The 12,306-nt window shown below is 47.8% G+C and overlaps 1 protein-coding gene across 1 annotated transcript; it reads right to left on the reverse strand.

Moving 5' to 3' along the window:
* Window positions 1-433: 433 nt before the first annotated feature.
* Window positions 434-9,798, reverse strand: LOC142063137 (G-protein coupled receptor 83-like). The gene is made up of 4 exons (XM_075106522.1): window positions 9,340-9,798; window positions 7,706-7,831; window positions 5,419-5,552; window positions 434-4,891 (listed from the first exon to the last, which is right to left on the reverse strand). The coding sequence occupies exons 1-4, from the start codon at window positions 9,715-9,717 to the stop codon at window positions 4,267-4,269; spliced, it is 1,263 nt and encodes a 420-aa protein (XP_074962623.1). The 5' UTR covers window positions 9,718-9,798; the 3' UTR covers window positions 434-4,266.
* Window positions 9,799-12,306: the final 2,508 nt, after the last annotated feature.

Here is a 12,306-nt window from a genome sequence, read left to right on the forward strand (position 1 = left end):
AAGAAATCAGGCTGTGCTTCTGCTCATGGAAGTGTTTATTGGAGAATAGTAGGAGTTAAGTTCAAGTTAGGTGTGCCCCTGCTCCTGTCTGGATTGAGGCATCCAGGTGAAGAGAAGTGAGACCGACTTTTACTGCATGGAGCTGCAATGAAATGCAAGGGGATGAAAGGTCATTTATAGCCGGCACACGTCCGCAGCTGACTCCTCATCTGGGTAATCATAGCTCCGCTTTTACAAAGGCCTTTTCATGCTGCAAGATGTCAAAACAAATGCAGACGTACGGTTTGGTCGTGGTTTTGAGGCTGTCGGGAGCAGCAGTCTATGCTTTCCTGTTAATTCTCGTGCACGTAATCAAGAGGGGATATCTCCCTTCCAAAACTTTAACATTCATTATGTCTTTTCCAATAAAAGCCACAGGAGAGAGAGGGTCCTAAACCAGATATTTTATTTGGCTGTTATTAGTCCCAAAAAAGCATCAGTGAATAGAATCTTGTTGTATTACAACCATATGGAAATTTTAACAGAGCTCATATTAAAGCAAGAGCATCCAGCAGAAGGTTGCACATAATGATGATGAAGTTCACCAGACTTTTACACAAATGTAAGCTTTTGACAGTTACCTCAAGGGAAAAATATTTTTTAAAGGCAGCTCAACATTGCCAGACTGCAGATTCTCACTGAAGAAAGCACTGCTTGCGTAAGGGTTAGCATAGGGGGTGTGTTAGGACTCCAGCATCAGCTTTCTGGGAGCAAACTGTCCCCTAGAGAAACCTTGCCAGGCGAGGGATGTCTCTGCCGCCCACTGCTGCTGCACAGGCAGATGGTGGATTTGACCTTGCATCCCTCCATGCAAAGGCTGAAGGAAGCCGGACCCAGCTTGCTGTCCTGTTAAAAAGCTGAGCAGCAAGAACAGACTCTGTTTCTTTGATTTGTTCCAGAGTGATGAGTTCCAGCGGTTCTCTGGGCATGCACTGGGATATACATGCAAACCGCATTATTTAATTTCATTGAATTTTTCCAGTGTAAAAAGAAGAACATTCGAATGAGAAGATGTTTCATTAAATTACTCACCTTAACAATGTTGTATTTGGGTTTGTGGTTTGCTTGTTTTAACAAGAATAATTTTCTTTATAGAAACCTTCCAGACAGTTACTTTATGAACATGACATTTGCAGTGGTATAAATTCCAAGTTTTCCAGACAGTAGAAAACCCCAACTTAGTAGTAATATCAGGTTTATGCTGTTATTTATGTCTAACATACAATGAAAGACTCGGATGTCTGCCTCCACTGTGCCGGTTCCATTCAGGTCTCCACTTACCCTTCTTTATTAGTGTAAACAAAATAAAGGCTCACATGATAAAGCCCACAGGAGAAAGCCTGTTCAACACATTTCTTGTAGGTGAATCGGAGAAGACATCTGAGTCTGGGGTGCTCGTTCTCCAAGGAGATTTTCCCTCATTCATTTTCCTCCCCTAAGTGCATCCTTCTGCAGAGCAATTCCTGCAGACGTGGTAGGGACGAATGACCACTGCTTTAAGAGGGGAGCATTCACTTGAAGCGCTACCATTGCAAATGCCAGTGTGTTTTGCAGTATCTCAAGCCACGTGAGGTCTCTGTTCCTTGTCTGGTGTCCTTTCCCTTCCCACAACTGTCTTAGGAAGAAGCAAGATTTGCATTACACCTCTCTTTCCTCAGCTTCACAGTCTCCTTTTTAGGTGCAAATACATTCTCAGGTCACACGTCAACAGTTTTGACCCTATCAAAGCATCTTGATTTCCAAACTTAAATAGTCTCTCACTCAGATTGGCAACTGGAGCAAACTGCCGGTCTTCAGTGGAAATGCCAAGCTGTAGACGTGTAATTAGTATTGTTTTGCCTAGGAAGGAGGAAACTAATCTTCCTTTCGCTGATTTGAGGCTAAACCCTTTGCCATCACAAGGCCAAACCAGCACTGAATGGTCACAAATAAGGAAATTGGCTATTCTTTCCGAGGAAGAGAAAAACGCAGCTTTAGTGACTTTTCAGAGCCATTAGTTTGAAGCTGGCCACATGCTCCCACTTGATATGTGTCACTGCTGATCCAAATCCAGCTCTGAGCTCCCACTGTGATCCATCAGAGCAGCAGCTGCCTGCACCGGCTGTCCAGGCACCGCGGGGCCCGTGCCCACGAGCCAAGGCATCTCAGCTATTTTGTTAGGTATGGAGAGCCCATGCTCAAAACAGTATCAACGCTGCTGAAAGCACTCGGCCACCACCAAGAGCAGCAGGAATGCAGGCATCAGTATTTGAGGCAATTGCTGTGGCACATTATCAAATGCTCAGCTTTATTGAGCGGGGGAGTGTATAAAGGTTTACAAATGACCTCCTTTATCTAGTGCCAACTCTTCCTGCCCCCTGCCTTTTGGTTTTAGAAGCTGCAGATCTGTTCCCAACGCTGGAGTTACAATGCAGGTTCCACCTCAGGCGAAGCAGGGTGCCCCGCTCAGCAGCTGCCAAGCAGCTATCGCTGCTGCCCGGCGGGTTACTGCCAGGACAGACAGGCTGACACCCGGGGAAGGGCTGCCAGTCTGACAACGAAGCCATGAGGGACACAGTTCCTGAGGGCTAGTAAAAAATAAGATATTATTGAAACTGAAAATAATTTAAACTTTTCTCTAAAATGTCAATTAACAATGTTAAAACACAGCAATAATCACTTTTCTTAGGAAATATAATGATGTGAGACACTTTTGAGGGAAAGCCTAGAGACGATAACAAAGCCCTACGTGTATCAGCAGAGCAGGTACCTACGGGCCAACACCCCTCTTGGCTCCACATACAGCCTGGCAAGGCAATTCAGACTTCACCACCTCTGAGTGCTCACATGTTCTTTTTATTCTTAACCGTGAAGTTTTTTGTGGAATAGGTAAAAAGCTGTATTTGTGCAGCATATTTATGTGGGCCTTACAGCCCTTACACGAGCGTGGCATCCACCCTCCCTTGCACAAGGAGCGGTACCCCCAGTTTGCTTGCCTACGCTCCCAGTGCTAGAGAAACTGGTGACAGCCCAGTTCCCACCCTGGCCTGCCAACGGACGCCCCTGATTCAGAAGGTGAGGAGGGAGGTTGGTCTCTGAAGTCCACGGCCCGAGGGCCTCCTCCGAATGTACCCAACGGGCCACTGTCATCCAGCCTGGGAAGCTGCGCCGAAGTCAACCAGCTTAACTCGCTGGGACCAGTGAGCATGACGGTCACGCTGTTAGACTCAGACTGGTGTCTCCACTGGTACAAGCTCCATAAAATTGTTTTGACTGGCAACGTTTGACTTCCAGTTTGGTATCTCCTATGCAGATAATAGAGATACATCAAAAGAGAAACATGGTAGAATGTGCAAAAATGAAAAATGCCTCCGGAACCATTTCTATTTCTTGGGTGGCTGGTGGTGTTTGGTGGGTGGGCATCAATTTAGTCCTTAGCAAAATGACAGGTTGTGTATGTTTTAAGAAAGGGTTGGTTCCTCAGCTAGTTAGTGCTTGAGAATAAGCTCACTTGCATAATTTCCTTCTTGACCACAAATTGCAGTACAAGCAGTGTCTCAAGGTGACCACTAGTAACGCTCGCAGAACAAAAGAAGCCCCTGAAAGAACAACACCCATAAAAATGGAGCGAGTTTTCGCTGCCCTGCTTCTCAGCTGTGTTCCCGTTGTGATTCTTGAGACCCTTCCCCCTCCACCAGCAGGCACGGCCACCTGCGGTGCTGCAAGGAACGCGCCGGCGCGGCAGCGAGGCGGACGGCAGAGCTGCGGCGCTTCTCTAGCGGCAGAGTAAGCAGCTGAGATGCGCTGGGTATAAATACGGGAATGGCTGTAAATGTTATTCATCTTGAACAAATTACAAATAAATTAAAAGAAGGAATCAATACAGTGTTTCTATATGCATAAACAGCCATTTTCTTTAAAACAGTGTGCATCAGTTGGCGTGTGTATAATCGGTGTCGGTGCCCTTATTTGCCGAGGCTGTGGAAGATTTTGTGTGCTGTTTAAAGAATTCTCTTAATTTTTGCTGACTCTTCCAATGAAACATTCACTCGACGCCCATCATTCTGGAGCCTACAAGTGGGCAGCCCATGGCCGGAGATTTTTGAAAACCTGACTGGACCAGGTCCTGGACAACCCAATCAAAGGTAGAAGTTAGCTTACTTTGGGTGGAAGGTTGGACTAGAGGGTCTCCAGCAGCCCCTTCCAGCTCTGTTTTCCCCATGATGCTGCCTGGCCATCAGACAGGGTTTAGCTTTCAGCCACAATTGGCTGAACACTGGATATGTCTGTCTTTGCAGAGTTCCTCTGGGAGGATGCCCTTGCCTTCTGGCAGGCGCTGCCTCTTTTATAGTGGCAGTTCTCAACCCAGGCGTTCCTGAAGGGCGGGGAGATGGACTGCAGAGCATGGCTCTGGGCTGCACTCCTTCGCCAGCACACGCAGAGCACGGACTTCAACTCAGATCTGAAGTTCTCGTTCAGCCAACAGTAAATGAAGGGGTTGTAGCAAGTGCTGCTCATGGCAAACCAGTGAAAAGCAAAGTACAGAGCATTGCTACTGTGGATGGCCCTGCAGGAGATCAACACCACGTAGCAGTTCAGGGGGAACCAGCATACGGCAAACACAATCACCACCACCATCAGCATCTTCAGTGTCATCTTCTTTTTCCGTTGATGGGCATAGTATTGCTCCATGGTGAGGTCCCCGATGGCATTTCTCAGCCAGAGCTTCTTGGCCACCATGGCATATGTGATGGAGATCACAAGCAAGGGCAGGACATACAAGAGAACAAAAGTAGTCAAGTCCAAATACTTCCAGAAAAGATCAGCAGGAGGAGGGAAGCTGGGGAGGCAAACCATTCGTGTTGTTCTGTTCCTGAAGGTCAAAGAGAGAAAGAACTGTCAATTCGAGTACCAGGAGCACACCACACCTGCTGGAGACACATCTCAGATGTTCTTACAAGTTTCAGTAAAAGTACAGGTAGCAGAAGTCACTCAGTAACGCGGGCAAGTACCCCTTCCAGTGGAAAATTTTTCTTTAAGTTTGACCTTTGGTCCCAGTGAAGATATTTTAAACACATCCCCAGGAAAAGAAAAAAATAATCCATACTGACACCCGTGCCCTCTAACGACGAAGCGCACCCCTCTTCTGTGCCTGCCTCAGTGACGGGGCTGAACCTCTGAGCCAAAGTGAACTAACAAACGAGCCCAAAAGCAACTCCACTGACTGTCATTGTCCTTCTGTGGGAAAGACACCGCCTAGTCACAGAGATGGAAGACGTCTCTGTTTCACCATACTTTCTTTTTTAATAACACAGGCGGAGAGACGCGTGCCTTAGACTCTGTGGGACTTTGATTAAGCTGCGTATGTCATATACGAAAAGCACTGCGCAAGTGTCTTACCCAATATAAAATCCTGTCAAAGTCTGATATATGGCATGAGGCAGTGAGAAGCAGCTGGCCATAACCCAGATGATAATGATGCAAATCCCTCCTTTCACCATGGACATGCGCGGCTTGAGAGGGTGCATGATAACCTGCGGAGAACAACCAATCCTGAGGATTTACAACATCCTCAACCGATAAAAACGAGCTGCAAGCTTTAGGAAAAAAAAGAATGCATCTTTGCTTTATCCACGTCCAGGAGCAGGCATTCCTTGCTGATCACTGAGCAAGGGGCAAACAGCACGTGGGCTTTCCAGGACAGCAAGGAATACTCAGCATGGGCGTGAAGCGCAGCACAAGTAGAAAGCCAGGAGGCTGTTCTGGCTTACGCTACAGGGAGTGCAAAAAGTCTCCTCATTACTACAGACGAGCCTCCAGCGCCGACGGCAGCCACGACGCTCACAGCATTTGGCATCTGCCGGACTTGCAAGACGGAGTGACAGGACGCTTGGGAACCGCAGCTGAATCTAACCTGTGGCCAACGCAGCGCTCACAGACTCAAAGGCTGGCTCTTTTATATTCAGTTTACCCCGTGCAGTAACTACACCATGGTGTAGTCCAGGCGTGCTTGCTGCTAAGGAGGGCTGCTTTATCTGACAGTGTCTTGGCCACTCTTTCAGCCTCGCGTTGCAGTCTGAAGCACTGCAGCAGCTCTGCATCCCTCCTTTGTTAAAAGGCAGAAAAGGGAGACTCATTTTACTGGACTATGGAGAATATAAGAGCCAGAAAATGCAGAGAGTTGTGCAAGTACTAAGGGTTGCTGCTGGCCCAGTGCCCTGAGCAGAGAAGCACGCTGTGTCACCCACCAGCTTGGTTTCAGAGAGCATGATGGTTATATACCTGTTGGTCTGCGTGTAGTGTGGATGATTATATTAGGCAATGAAGCAATAATTAAAAATAGACCTATCGTAATCCAAGTGATCTCCGGGCTGATGAAGCCTTTGGTATTTTATGCATGTCTTTTCTAATCTCATTATAAATATCTATTTAATCAAGCTTCTACAACTCCCCTGGAGCATCTGTCTACTCTGGTACCTCTCAGGACTAGCAATATTTTTAGAGGCAAGTATTGATTTCTCTTTGCTCAACGACATCTCCTTATTTCTGTTTTTATCTCCTTGGACCATACTAGCTAATTCCAGTTCTGAGGAACCTACTCTACTGAATTTAAAGGCATGTATTGTGTTTGCCCTGAATTAAACAAACACTTCTTTATACATAGCCATGCTTTGCCATCAACCCAGAATCTACTGATTAAAATGAATCATTACCAAAATGCTTTGCTTTCAGGAGCTGCAATGTTGCACATAGAATGGGCAGACTACCAAACTTTTTGTGGTTAAAAAAAAGACAGAAATAGATGATATATACTCTGGCAGTCACTGTAATTTTCTGACACCAGATGGAGCACATCCCAGGCGATTGGAGTGGAATCCCTTATTGTTTCAAACTTCATCTACCCATGTCATTTATCATGAGAAATTGTTTTTCAGTAACAACCATTTCTGTGACTCCAGCGCTGCAAGTAAAATACACGGTCTGCTCGAGCGCTCACCTTGTAGGACCTGCTCTGCCACTGCACAGCGTTTATCAGCTCCAGCGAAATTATGGACTGTGTTGTACTTCAAGGAAACCCTTCGGTTTGCACTCATTGCTTGACCTGTAAGGTTTTCCTGGCCGATATTCGCAAAAAAAGCATTGGGGCAGGGGGAAGAGAGGAGAACGCCTCACCTTGGACTGGAAGTGCTAACACAGTTCTCACTACTTCCACTCTTAGGCATCCCAAAATAATGGGGCAAGCCTAAAAATGGTAAGACTCTTCATAAATAAGCGCTGAGAAAATGCACTGGCTTGCTGGTGTTTGAACTCTGGAATACGTTCCCACCGTGCTTTCAGGGCCGTACTCCACAGAATGGCTGAGGTGGGCAGGACTCCTGGCCATCATCTAGTCCAGCCCCCTGCGCAAAGTAGGGCTGCCCACGACTCCTTCTGGTTCGCTTTTGAATATGCCCAAGGACAGAGGCTCCACAAGCTCTTTGGGCAGCCTGATCCAATGTTTGATCACCCTCAGCTGGAAAAAAAACGTGGGGGTTTTTGTCCGCTGCCGTGAAGGCTACAGTGCTCCCTTCCATTCCTTGATTCCCATGACAATGCAGATTTCCAGGTACTAGGAGTTGAAGGGGAAAAGACTATGTATTTAGTGCCTTATTTTCTAGCAAACATAGGGGTGATGTATATCACATACCTGATGCCGATCCAGAGCAATGGCAGCGAGGGTCAGCACAGAGACATGAACAGAGCAGTACTGAACAAACCGGCTTATGTGACACATCAGCTTTCCAAAAACCCAGGTACTGCTTACAAATCGCACCTGAAGAACAGACAAAATTGGATTAAAACAGCGTGCATTATCTGAAGTGTAGCAAATAGGCCTCTCCTGAGTATGGTAAGGAAGAAATGCCTTAATATAGTCTCGTTGTGCTCTGTAGATGCATTATACTCAGTTTTTCTGGGGAAAAAGTGACTATGCAAGAGGCTTTGATTTATTATGCTGCGCAAAAAAATCCGCCTGAGTAGAGGGCTGTGTGTTTGGGTGCATGTATCCATGTAACATGGTCCTTCTGGAAAATGTGAAGAAATCTTAGCTCAACTCCTTGATGAGGCTCTGCAGGGAAAAACAGTACCTTGCCCCTTAAAAACTGTTGCATGACTGTTGTTAAAACGTTTGAATTTGTGGCTGCTGAAAGTTGCACGGGTTCAAAACTTAGCGAGATAAATTCGTGGAAGAAAAAATCATTGAGTAATTGAGTGGAGAAACACCTCTGAGTGAGGAATCATGTGCCTGTGGAGCATCCCTGCCACGCTGGAAACAGGACACGGCGCTGGGTGGCAGGCTCTAGCGCACATGCTGGTCCCTGAGCCCGACTCCCCTCTCATCACGTTGCGTGAGGGACATTGACTGCAGTTTCAGAGCTGTCAGGTAACTTACACAAACCGAGAGGAAAATTCTACCCTCCGGCTGGAAAAGCCACTCGCACTTCACAAGCTGGGTTGCCTTCCTCGCGGGTCTGACCTCTGCGGGTTCGGGCGCCGAAACCCAGCCGCTCATGGGGAGGGGCGGGAGGTGGCGGACACTAAAGCCTCCCCGAGCATGCAGTGGGGAGGAAAGCGTGGCATTTCCCAGCAAGGTGCTACTGATCATGGCTTTTCTGCAGAGGAGACTATTCCAAATAACAGTTGTTGTCTCACTCCCTTGTTACTCCTGGCTGCGCAATATTTATTCCAAATTAATGTAACTCACTCTGGAAGCAGATTAACCTGATCTGAAGTGAAGAACATTTACTACAAAACATTTATCCACACAGAAAATTAGTCAAAACTAGCTAATCGGTTTTCAAGTAATTTAATAATTTCCCCACAGAGACAACTCTAGTGGGTGACTGTGTCACTGAAACTGTCACAATTTGCTGTTTCCTTGAAGTTGGTGTAAAGCTATTTCCTAAGAGAGGTTACAGCCACTTAATTACTCGTCCCTAATGTGTGACTGTTGCGGTGCAAACACACAAGAGGGCACTATGCTTTCCCTGAACAGCTTAAGGGGTGCAAATCCCACCAGAGCAAGGCAGAGATCCCAGCAAAGAAACAGGATCAATTTAAGAAAAGGTGAATTCAAAGTGATAATTTGGGAACTGCTTTTGGAAGGCAGGACAACGCTACGGACAGCGCACGACTGCAGCTCATCCAGGAGACAAAAGGAGAGGGGGGAGAACCACAAAGAAACTGTGCATATTAGCCCGTTGCTGGCCCGTTCGATACCCATATGCACAGCTCTGACCGGCACACGGACACCAGCAAAACACAGACAAGCCGGATGCTCACCAGCGTGAAGGGGGTGTTCAGAATGGTGATCATCACATCGGCAACGGCCAGGTTGATGATGAAGAGGCTGGTGGCGGAGTGCATCCTCTTGTTCTTGATCACCACGTGGCACACCAGGATGTTGCCAAACAGCGAGATGCAGATGATCACCGAGTAGGCCACTATCAGCAGCGCCTTCACCGTCCGGCTCTGGGACTCGCCTTCATACTTGGTCCTGCTGTCAAAGTCCCCCAGGTCCTCCAGGTCCAAATCGCTGTGGAAGAAGGATTGGTTAGGGAAGCCATACAGTGCAGAGAAGAAGTTGGTCACGTTGTGATTCTCCGCTCTCCAGAAGGGCTTGGAGATGTACTGCAAAGGGAACCACGTGTGCCTGCCCATGGCTGGGGAAGCGAAGCTCCAGCGCTGCCCGGGTCCCCAGGCGGGCTGCTCGCCCCTCTGCCCTCCTTTCCGGCAGCTCAGGTGCTGAAGCCAGCGGTCGCAGAAGGAAGCACACACGCTTGCATCTTAGAAATCCATCCCATGGTTGCAAACTACATAGAAGAGTTGATAAATGGGTCCTTCCTGTGTTGATTACGCGTGAGCTTTGCTCCAGGGACTCTCCAGCTGCTGTTCCTTTTCAGTCCCTTATGTCCTATATACAGAAGCTGATTCAGATGCTGAAATATCAGAGATCCCCAAACACTTTTTCTCTTCGCCTAGGAAGAAATCATAGTGAATATTTCCTTTTGGGCGCTGTTCTGCTTCTCTCCCACAGCTTCTCCTTGGAAATCTCCTTTATTGGTTTTCCACATAGTCCTTCATGTGTCAGGTCTCTGTTTCCCAAGAGTTTTCAGAGCTTGTCACAATCGAAAAAGCAAGAGCAGCCTTTCCCTTTTCTTTCTGTCCTCAGAGTATCTCTGAGCTATACACTGAAGCAGCTTTGCTCAGAGGCTGAGTGGTCCCTGCTTTCCTAGTGATATATACAGCCTGCCAGATGACACACCGCATATCAAATAGCCAATAGTGTATCTCTTCCTAGTTTATCCTGAGGTGTATTGCAACCCCTCACGTAGACGATCGGAGAGCCTGACATGCAGATCTAGCAGAGCAGCAAAATACAGAAAGAGTGGATGTGCCCTGATCTTCCCTGCCTCCTCTCTCCTCCTCCTTCTTTCTGGGTACCCAGCACAGCAGCTACGAGGCGTGAAGCATCTTTACTGATTTGCAGCATCTTTCTTTCTCACCATTCCAGAGTTTTAGCAGAAGAGAACATCGAGGATTTCTGCCTCCAGCGATCTCCCAGCTTTGTGCCTGGCACCGTCCCCTTCTGCTCCCCCATGGCACGGAGGACAGTGTAAAAAGCAAAATGCAACCTGAAAATGAGAACAGAAGTTTCAGGATGCTGTTGAGTGTCCAGGGAGACTCTTGCCGCAGCTCAGCATGTGTCCTGAGCCAGGAGGTTGGGAGAGCAGGAGCAAATAGCAGCAACGTGAGTGGAGATCCCTTCTCTTTTCCTTCCCTTCCTTTGCAGACACAGTCATTCGCAGAGCAGCCTCAGGCTCCAAGCTCGGAAACTCAAGCGCAAAGAGCCTCTCTGTGCTGCCTTCCTGCGGTGAGCCCCACGCCCAGGCTGGGGGCAGGTCATCAGCACTGGCTGCTGGGCCCGCAGAAGGAGCTGAGTGGGAAACAGGTGGGCTTTCATATGGGATTGGAGGTAAAAGTCAGCTTCTCATTTCTGACCCACTCAGCATCCCAGCATTCCCTTGGCAAGGCAGGATGCCTTTTGCCATCAATGTTTTTGTCACATGCGTCTTCAGAGATGTCACCAGGCCCCTCCACCCTTCCTCAGCATCCCCAGACCCCTTTTTTCTCCTGGCCCACAGCCAGCCCATACCTGCACCCTGCTGGGGGGCTGAGCCAGGCGTGAACCGACAAACAGGCGGTTTCATCTTTTTCTTCACAGTTTCTGTTGCATAAGGAACCAATCAACTCACCCGGGATTTTATCTGGAGGATGGCAGATCATGGACACATCACTTACAGCCATAAAGGTGGAGGGCTGTGGCACGTACGAGATCAGAAGCAGGGCTCTTCCTACCAAGGGAGAAATGGCAACCCCTTCCCTGCACACGTCTGATGGAGACGCAGGCTGCCAGCCGTGGCTGCTGGTGGCTTGGCGGTGAATGCCACCACAGGTATCTATGCAAGTGCTTTCGCACACTTGCCCCAACACGTGCAGCGGGCAGGTGCCTGTGCCGCAGCCGTCGCAGCCCCGACGCGGCTGGGAGCCTGCGCTGACCAGCGCTGGTGTGGGCGAGCACCCGCGGGCATCTCCACGGTGGCACTACAGAGGCTTGTAGCTAAGTAACTCGTGTTTAGATTTAGATTTAATTTGGAATTAAAATTAATTTATTTACCACAGTAAGTTGTAAATAAAAAAGAAACACGCGGGGCTTCGTCCTCGAGCTCCCTCGCTTTGTGGTTACAGAGTGCTCATTTGGCAGCGTTCCCTTTCATTTCTTTGTCATGCATTAGAAAGACGTCTTGGCAGAAAAGCATTTAGATGCGCACGCACAAACCCCTTGTGAAATGCCCCCGGTGCCATGCTATTCTCATACTACAGTATTCTTTGCAGAACTGATTTATTCTGTCAAAGGTTCAAACACTTAAGCAATCACGTGCTGTTTTGCTGCAGTTATTATCCACTTACAAATATTCTGAGCTGCTTCGGCAGGCCTCGCTGTTTGTCATGCGCCGTAACTGAACGCTTGCGCTGGCTCCTCTTGGCCAAACAGAGAAAGCAAGGGAGAAATGTACTTTTTCAAACACACCCATTTGAATTGCGCAGAGTCAACTGTTTCTACAGAAGAATTTTGGCTTTCTCCTTTTGACACTACTTGAGTCAAAAATTTTTGGAACTTTTCATTTTCATGAGATTATTTAGCATTTTCATTTTTGGTGCTTTTTTGTGTCAAAAAGAAACGTCAAA

Source organism: Phalacrocorax aristotelis, chromosome 11, assembly GCF_949628215.1.
Source record: "Phalacrocorax aristotelis chromosome 11, bGulAri2.1, whole genome shotgun sequence".
Taxonomy (NCBI): Eukaryota; Metazoa; Chordata; class Aves; order Suliformes; family Phalacrocoracidae; genus Phalacrocorax; species Phalacrocorax aristotelis.

Bases quoted from the DNA above. Each gene is read 5' to 3' on its own strand.
- LOC142063137 (XM_075106522.1), bottom strand. From the start codon at position 9,717: ATGGGCAGGCACACGTGGTTCCCTTTGCAGTACATCTCCAAGCCCTTC. The intron at 7,832-9,339 runs GTGAGCATCCGG...TCTGTTCTTCAG, and splicing joins TGAACACCCCCTTCACGCTG to GTGCGATTTGTAAGCAGTAC. The intron at 4,892-5,418 runs GTAAGACACTTG...TTTGACCTTCAG, and splicing joins TTGACAGGATTTTATATTGG to GAACAGAACAACACGAATGG.